This window comes from Rosa rugosa, chromosome 2 (genome assembly GCF_958449725.1).
Source record: "Rosa rugosa chromosome 2, drRosRugo1.1, whole genome shotgun sequence".
Classification (NCBI taxonomy): domain Eukaryota; kingdom Viridiplantae; phylum Streptophyta; class Magnoliopsida; order Rosales; family Rosaceae; genus Rosa; species Rosa rugosa.
In genome coordinates this window covers 41,238,909-41,248,227 of record NC_084821.1, presented here as the reverse complement: position 1 = coordinate 41,248,227, position 9,319 = coordinate 41,238,909, and the positions used below count along the sequence as shown (strand labels likewise).

General features: G+C 39.1%; 1 protein-coding gene and 1 long non-coding RNA gene across 2 annotated transcripts; both read right to left on the bottom strand.

The window, feature by feature from the left end:
* Positions 1-498: 498 nt before the first annotated feature.
* Positions 499-3,854, bottom strand: LOC133734107 (uncharacterized). The gene is made up of 3 exons (XR_009858080.1): positions 2,809-3,854; positions 2,069-2,145; positions 499-1,039 (listed from the first exon to the last, which is right to left on the bottom strand). It is a non-coding gene; the product is annotated as an uncharacterized LOC133734107 (long non-coding RNA).
* Positions 3,855-5,552: 1,698 nt separating this feature from the next.
* LOC133734013 (probable serine/threonine-protein kinase WNK11) lies at positions 5,553-7,432 on the bottom strand. Its single transcript, XM_062161675.1, has 3 exons — positions 7,339-7,432; positions 6,691-7,194; positions 5,553-6,133 (listed from the first exon to the last, which is right to left on the bottom strand). Exons 2-3 carry the CDS (start codon positions 7,192-7,194, stop codon positions 5,747-5,749), a joined length of 891 nt encoding a protein of 296 aa, XP_062017659.1. The 5' UTR covers positions 7,339-7,432; the 3' UTR covers positions 5,553-5,746.
* Positions 7,433-9,319: the final 1,887 nt, after the last annotated feature.

Here is a 9,319-nt window from a genome sequence, read left to right as displayed (position 1 = left end):
AAACACCATGACCCCAACAACCAACGACTACAATGCACATAAGGATACTGTTTTTCGTGGAAACCATCCTCAATAACTCCACCAGAGTTTAATCCAAAGGTTCCCATTCCTCAAAGGTTATAACTCAAAGAAGCTACACAAACTCCACCACTTCACTTACAAAGTCAACCTATGCCATGATCACTTAACATACTACCCTTATTAAAGGTAACATAAGTATCTCCCAAATTACATCACTACACTCGTACACCAATATAGTCTTGAGAATTCTGTCTCATAATCTCTCACACTCCTATCATCTTGAGTTGGTGAGATCAATTCTCTTTTCAACTATTCCTAGGGTCTCAATCTCTTTCACCATTTCAACCCAAGAATAACATCCATCACATCAACTACAGGTAGACTAGGCAACTCAACCTCTAATGCCTCCACCTCATCCTCAACTGTCTCCATAGAAAGATCCTGTCCCTACATCAGACTCGACCTCTACCTCACCGACTCATCAGAGTTAAATCCAGAGGTTCCTATTCCTCGAAGATCACAACTCGCGGAAACTAAACTTATTCTAATACGAACTTAGTAGACAACTCTACCGTCCTACGGACTTACACGTTGTCTAGACCCCATACTAAGACATACCCAATGATTATACCAGTACCGAAGAGTATATGATGGGGATCCGCTGCAGACGGGCCATCACTCGGGAGGTACTGATTATCACCAAATATGTACCTTACGCTCTGATACCAAACTGTCACGCCCCGAATTTTGAATAATCAATTCAAATCCGAAACATGAATAATAACAAATTACAACTAACATCCTGAATTTTTTTCTCACAAACAACCACACTTCACAACTCTCAAATTTACAATAACCCAAATCCTCAAGTTATTTATTACAGCACACTCCCACCAAATCAAATTGTAATGCTCAAATGAGCTTAACTCGCCTCACTATTACAATTGCTGTAAAACTATAACCATTGCTCTAACCGCACGATCACCGTCCTGGTTCTCCTGTCCTGTAGGATTACCCGCTACACAATTTGAATAGTGTACCGGGAGTTGCAACAACACAAAACCCGGTAAGCTTTTTACAGCCAGTATGAGTAAACAAGAAAGAACTGTTGATTTATTAAATTACAATTCAAGTAAAATTCAACAATATTACGTCTGCAAAGAGACATCAAACCACTCATGGAAAAACCACAAGGAATACATTTTCACAATCCTCAAATCACAATACACCACACTGGTCCTGCAAACACCCAACCCACATAACACCACTCTGGTCCATCCCAATAACACGTTAGAGCTCTAACTGCCTCGTTACCTCTGACACCTTGGCCTAGGGTCAAGCAACGGCAAAAATACTTCGGTTAACACTATAACCGTCGCGCTTTGGACATCCCCATCCTCAGCACCATATACTTCGGTTAATAATAAACCGTCGCACTTTGGACATCCCCGTCCTCGGTACACAACTTCGGTTAATAATAAACCGTCGCACTTTGGACATCCCCGTCCTCAGTACACAACTTCGGTTAATAATAAACCGTCGCACTTTGGACATCCCCGTCCTCAGTACACAAACACTCCGGTTATCCATAACCGTCAAACTTCGGACACCTCGTCCTCAGAATCCTACATTCTCCAACTCTATACATACTCCAATGTAAATCATGAATATTAACAAGAACTCATCAATCATGATCATCACATATAAATATGATAAGTCAAATTTCAAACCATAATAAATAAATCATCACAATTCCACACTCTTCAATGTCACACCATTCCACATATAATCACGTAAATATATATATATATATACGTAATCACCCACTCAGGAATGACCACTAATACCAACTATAGTTCACACAAGAAAATCATGAAATTCATTTTGTATAATTAAATCATTTTACTTACCTATGGACCGTAGTTGATCAAGTCCATATGATTTAAAACAAATATTTATTCCATAAATATTTTCACACAATTACTACAGAAAATAAAGTAATTAAAGGTACTCGGTTCGTAATATGAACCACGTGAGGTTTACTCACCTCTAAATTCCCGCTGCGTCTTCTTAACAGCTCAAAACAACGATCCGAAATCGTTCACCAATCAATCCATCAACCACCTAGTCAAACACGATCTTAACTTAGCAATCATTCATAAACCACACATATACAGAAATCCAACGGTCGGATCGAAATTATATGATGATCCAACGGTCGGATCCTCACGGATCGCCCTTAGGATCATCCTCCAATATTATCACGAAGATCCAACGGTCAGATCTTCTCGAATCATCCTTACAAACATCTCCACAAAATTATATGAAAATCTGACGGTCGGATTCTCACGAATCGCCTTCCGAATCACCATTTCTCAATTATACGAAGATCCAACGGTCGGATCTTCGCCCATGACCACACAAAGCCACTGGGACAGTCATAAGATCATCATAACAAAACTACAAGTCCATCTGACGGTCCTAACTTCACATATTACGAATCAAACGATCGAAACGTAAAAATTCATAACTTAATCATATGATATCCAAAAATTGCGTATAATATATCAAAATGATCGTATTGAAATATAGAATCTGAAAATGTACAGAAACCATATTTTTGATCCCCGGAGGTGGCCGGAAAGGGCCGCCGGAGTTAGTGGCAGAGCCGCCGCCGACCACCACCAATGGTGTCGGGGCCGGGCTGCTCTTCTTCCTCTCATCATGCTTAACAACTTTCATAACTAGCACGAAGTCTGAAAATGACCGGAAGGGGTCGAAAATTACCTTGAACAGTATGAAGGTGGCCGGAATTTTCCAGAAACCGGCGAGAAACTGCAGAAAACGGCGAGCTCCAATTCGACGTAAAAACGTCAATTTAAGGCTTCGATTCCTTCTGAAGAGTTGTTAAGAAACTCAAGAAGAACTCACTGGTTCAAGAATCACAGAAAAATATGGTCTGTAGCTCGAGATATACCGATCGAAAGCTTCGGTGGTCGGAAAAATTCCAGAATTTTGCAGAATCCGGCAAGGCTTGATTTCGACGTCAAAACTTCAATTTCAGGCTTCGATTCCTTCTAGAGAGTTGTTAAGAAACTCAAGACGGACTCATTGGTTCAAGAATCACAGAAAAATAGGGTCTGTAGCTCGAGATATATTGATCGAAAGCTTCGGTGGTCGGAAAAATTCCAGAATCCGGCAGGTGCTCCGATCCACGTAAAAACTTCCACAAATCGCTTCGATTCCTTCTGGAGATTTGTTCAGAAACTCAAGGTGAGTTTACCATTTCAAGAATCACTCGAAACGAAGCTCCACAGCTTGAGATATCTGGATCGAAAGTTTCGTTCGATCTAGCTCGGGTTTGACTTCAGCAGCTGCTACGAGCCGCGCCGCCGTGCAAGGGTGCTTCTGGGAGTTTCAGAAGGTTGAGACGAACCTGAGGATGGAGTTTGGCAAGGATTGGTGGCTTGTAGCTCGAGTTATCAAGCTCGGGACCAAATCGGGTTAAACCGGCCTCGTGCTCCACCGCCGTGTACGGCTCACGAGACGGCCAAAAGATACCACCGGCAGCTGCGCAAGGAAGAGGTGAAGGCGTAGGACGTGGTCCGGTGTCATTTGGTGGTCTGTGGTGCTAGAGAGAGATTGGAGAAACCGTGCTCTGTTTGTTGCTGGGTTCGGCCGACAGAGAGAGTGAGAGTGTGAGTGAGAGAGAGGGAGAGTGTGAGTGTCGGTCGATCACAATCAACTCAATCAGTAACCCTACTAATTAAGCATAATCATTAAAGGTAAAGCATCAAAATCATGAAAGTAAAAGCAATGTTGTTTTGCTTTGATTAAAAGAAATGGGTTATTACAGGAGGTCTCCATATAACCGTACAGGATTCTGTTGCAACTACATTTTTTAAAAAAAATTTTGGTAAAATCTGGTAGACCATTTTTTATATGGTTTCCAGCATGTGAATTGGTGGGTTGTAATAGCTTTGTTGCAGGAATGTTCAACATTTTGCTTTTAATTGAATGATTGGTTGCCTTTTAAATTTCCTAAAATTGAATATTATAAAATATAAAATACTGGATAAGCAATAGTGTAGGAAGAGACCTAATTAAAAATAAAAAATAAAAAAAATCTATCCATTTTTCACACCGTTTGGAATAGTGGCCACAATGGGGACATTGTCTGACAGAAAACAGAGATGGCAGAGCAGACCAAGAAGAAATTTTGCCACGGAAGACATATGGGTGCCCTATGGCCTATAGGAAACTCCAATATAGGAGACTGACATTAGATGGGTGGCTGCACAGTGGCCTTTGAGGAAATTGGTGCCCTTTGTAGACAAACAACACCGATAATAGACGGCGCCCTATATGCAAATTTCTAGTAGTGTCTTGCCCAACAGAATCAAAGGTGTGACAGCAAATCCACTATGAAATCAACGAAGAGTATTGATATGATCGGTCACCACCACCCTTTTCATCATTAGGGTTTGGTTCACGCCAAGAGTCGCTTTACAAATTTGTCAAATCCCCTTTGCTTGTTGTGAAGGTCATAATATATCCTCTTAGCTAGCCTAGGCTGGGTCATATATTGCTCATTCAACCAGTTACTCTTCATTTCTCATTCAATTTTCTTTGACTTTACTTAATAAGCTAACTTTTAGTTTAATCAATCATTGTCTTTATTATATTAAACAATCCAAGTAATTAAAGTTGCCAACGAGTTAGCTTAAACATGGACAAGAGCTAGCTAGGACTCTCTTAATCTCTTAATTCGCTATATGCTTTCAACTTTGATCGATGTTCCAGTTCGGGTTATCCAAGAAGCTTCTCTCTATCTAGTTTGTTTCGTTTTTGTTTTCGTATAACAGAGTACGCAAAGGTTTATAAAGTTGACGTAAGAAAATGTATTGGAATCTAAACATTTTACTTTGATCACTTAGATAAATGGTCTAACAAAGATAATATTCATTCTCTCAAACGTAGAAAAGCAGGACTTCAACGTTTGGATGATTCAAACAACCACAAAAATAAGACGTAATATTCTTCATTTCATAAATAAAAACCATGGGAGCCCTTCCAATGAGGATCAGTAAAATGAGAACTATTTGAGACTTTTGTGTGAGACCCACTTTTCAATCATATTTCTGAAAATCAATAATTAGTTGTTTATATTTATGTATAGATCATTTATGATTTTCAACCAAATTGAAAATAGTAATTAAGACATTCATAATCGTGATTTATCAGTTATGAACATGAATGGTTCATGTTTAACATATTTGGTTCGTTCATTGCTTTGATCTAGTTCGGTACCTTCATGATTTGCAATTTGGAAGAAAATTTTGATAAGTGATATACTCATGCTTGCATAAACATCTAACGGTTGATTTGCCGTAAATGAAATCGAAAAATGGGTCTCCCAAACTATTGATTAGAAAGTCCTCATTTTAGTGGTACTCATTAGAATAGCTCCCTAAAAACCATATGTACAAAAAATTATTAACACCATCTCCAATCATGTTCTATTGCTCCAAACGTAATGCATACATCATTAATTCCCTTACTAAAACACGATCATTATAAAAGATTAAAAGTCCAAACCGATCCCTTCCTCAAACTCGATTGTTGTAACCAATACAAAAGCATCAATAAATCTCACGTCAATACCCTATTCATTAGTCGCCAATTAAACACATCAAACAATATATGTTATTCAGCAAGTACGTAGTTAATTATTTTCGTCATCGTCGTCGTCATCAACCTCATCAAAGAACGGGTCCTTGAGGAGTTCGGTTGCAGAGGGTCTCGCCCTAGGTTGTGCAAGGCACCTCTCGACAAATGCCCTCACCTCCGGGTCCTTGATCTTGTTCAAGGCCTGAGGTCTGACCCCGGAGGTTACCTTCTTGTATATTTTGGCAATATTGTCGCATTCGCCGTAGGGCATTTCCAAGGTCACCATCTCTAGTACACACATTCCAAATGAGTATATGTCCACCATTTCAGTGTAATGCTCTTCATAAAGCTCTGGTGCCATAAATTCTGGTGTGCCTAGCACTGAATGAGCTGAGTGAGTCTTCCCTACTATAGCAGCCAGTCCCAAGTCACCAATCTTCACCTAGTTTAACCAATTAACCGCAAAACTTTAGAAAATATATACAAGAAAAATGGTCACACTGGTCAAACGCTAAAACAATACCATTCCAACAGTGGCTGCAGTAATTTCGTGTTTGATATTGAATTATTGAAAGCAATATCGCTTCTTCAATTCTCTTAATCCCTTAAATCTACTTAAATAGTAAACCCTAAACACATGCAAAACAGTGGAAACTTTAAATGAAATGGATAATACCTAAAATGGTACCTGATAATATCAGGAAATGGCACTTAAAAAACTTTTTCACCAAAACTTGAAGAATTTTCGTATGTTGGCGACTAAATTAATTGGTACCTCTGTTCATATATATTTTTCTTAAAATTGAACATTTGATGTATAAATGCATGTTCATTTGGTTATTATGTACATGTTAAACTTCAACGAAATATAGACGTAAATACTATTTTACTGACTGACTAAGGGTACCATTTTTCTGGGGTATGTACACCATTTTAGGAATATTACCCGTAAACCAAAAATACACGCTTCCTATTTACTCTTTCCAATAACATGAGTACCTGGCCAAGATTCCCATTGACAAACACATTGCTGCAATTGAGATCTCTATGAATCACACAGGGCTCATGCGTATGCAAATACTCCAACCCTTTCAAGATCTGAAACGACCACTTCTTCAAGGCCTTCATCGAAACGTTCTTGTGCTTCTTCCTGTACTCCCTCAGATTCCCACTGGTACAAACCTCAGTCATGAAATTCAGAATGTTTTTCTCCCTGTCTCTCCACACGTTATGCAAAACAATGATGTTTTTGTTCTTCAGGGACTTCAGCAACCGAACCTCGGAGTAAAGCCTTTCGGTCATGGCGGAATCGTTGATGAAGTTACTCAGTTTGACCTGGTTCCATGCCACCTCTATGCCCTCTTCTTGATCAAAAGCTCGGTACACCTTTTTGACTGCGCCGGAACCCAGTAGCTCGTCGTAACGGCCGTACCGCTGGGTTGGGTCTATTTCGACGAAGGGTTCGCTGTCTCCCTCCGACTGGTCTGCACCTTCACTCGGCATCTGCAAAGAAATGAATCATGCATATTTGGTTACAAAGAAGGATAAACGAGATAGATCAAGATTTCAACTTTGAAAAGAAAACAAATGAAAGCAGGTCATTTAAACATGAGGAACGAAGTTAGAGGAAGAGAAAGATAGATATACCGTGGAGCTATCAGAAGCAAAGCTATCTTTTCAGCTAGCTAGCAAAACAAGATGATGACGAAAGTAGAAGGTTTAGCAGTTGCGTGGGTATATAATAGGACCTTTTTATTTATTTATTATTATTTATTTTTTTTTTTTAAGGGAGGTAATTAGGTAAATATGGGAATGTTAGTGAAGGAGAGTAGCTGTGGTTGACCTGACTAGCTCACAGGTCAATATGGGAACATTACATTGTGCATGTAGCGTAGGTATATATAGGACTTTTTTTTGAAGGGAGGTTATTAGGTAAATATGGGAATGTTAGAGGAGAATAGGTGTGGTTGACCTGACTAATTCACAGGTGAATGGCATGCACTTACTTGTGAGATTGAACTGTTTAAGGTTAATTATGGATAATTGTGATCGAATTTTTGGGTGCAAATCCTCTCCTAAGCTCTCTTTTTTAAGCTTTGAAGCAGATGAAGATAAATGGCTAAAATGTGACATCCAATGGTCTATATCGCTTTTTGAGTGACAGATATTCTCTATTCTATCTTATCGTTTCTCACTGTTGTTGTCAGCTCCAAGTATCTTAACACTCTTTCTTGGGGCACTATTAGAAATCCGTAGAGGAGGAAGAGAGGAAGAACTAGCAGATCGCAGATTGGGAAAGAGATTTGATGTATTGGTAGCATCAAAACAACGAGAGAGGGGCCTGGAAAAGAAGAGGATGAGGGATTGGCTTGGCGGTAAGAAGGAATTGGGCTTGGGAAGGGAGAAGATAATGGACTCGGATTTAGAGAAGAATTGGGTGTAATTTTGGTTGAAGTGCCTGGGTGGCTTGAGTCCCTGTACATCAGAGAGCCACATTGCATTATTTGATTCAGGATCATCGTATGAACCAAAGTCACACGAAACGCGGAACGCTGCGGTACGGGAACGCGGTACGGGTACGCGGTACGCTAGTCTTCAGGGTACGCGGTACGCTAGGATATATTAGCTAATTTTAATTAAAATAAATTACTTATGATAAATAAAATTATAAAAAATAATAAAGAGATAATTTTGCGGTTGTTGCCTCAAGATTGTTGAGCTTTTCAAAGATGAAGAAACTCCTTTTTTTTCAGCTTCCATAACCATTCTGCGAACCCTCTTATATTCCTCCCGATTATTAATCAATGATTGACATCGACGAATCTCTGATTTTTTTCCAGGGAGATTACCAAAAAAGTGGTAGTGAATGCGAGTATATGAACTCTTAAACTGAATATTACAATGTTTGCAGGTCCATGTCTTTGTTCCACCTGAATTTTTTCCTTGCGCTCCACTGGCGATAATAACTTCATTGAGTAATGGCTTTATGTCAGAATTCATTGGAATTTCTTGAGATTCTTGAGCTTGTTCGTGGCTGTTTCTACTCGATGATTGGTCTGTAGACTCTGTATTACTTGCTTGAGTTTCTTCAACAATATTATTGTCTTCATGCTCGCCGACATCACCTTCATAATTTTCTTCAAAAATTGGTTCTTGACGGGATGGTTTTCTTTTTCCAAACGCCATAGTTGAGTTGAGCTAAAATAATATAGTTCTGTATTGTGCTTTGTAGTCTGTACGTACCATTATGAATGCATGTAGTTATATAGAGTTTGTTTTCAACTTTGGAATTAGGATTCCTTATCAATCAGGAGATAGGATTCCTAATGGCTAACCCCTTACCCCTTATTTTACCTATATGCCCCTTATTAATATACTAGGAGAAACACTTTACGTATGAGGATAAATAAGTAAACTACCAAATAACAGAAAATAAATAACAAAGAAACTGCTTTTTTTTTATATTTTTATTGGAGAATCTGGGAGACTTGCCGCTTGCGTGAAGCCGTGAACAATGAGATTATCTCTTAATCTCTTATTAGAGATGATGAGTTGACGACTGACGAGAGAATCCTAGAGATTCAATTAAGATTTTGTAATCCAAATCGAAGATTACGGTGGCGTTTGA

Excerpts from the sequence above, each read along its gene's own strand:
- LOC133734013 (XM_062161675.1), bottom strand. The coding sequence starts at position 7,194 with ATGCCGAGTGAAGGTGCAGACCAGTCGGAGGGAGACAGCGAACCCTTC. Across the intron at positions 6,134-6,690 it reads TCAATGGGAATCTTGGCCAG|GTGAAGATTGGTGACTTGGG; the intron begins GTACTCATGTTA and ends TGGTTAAACTAG.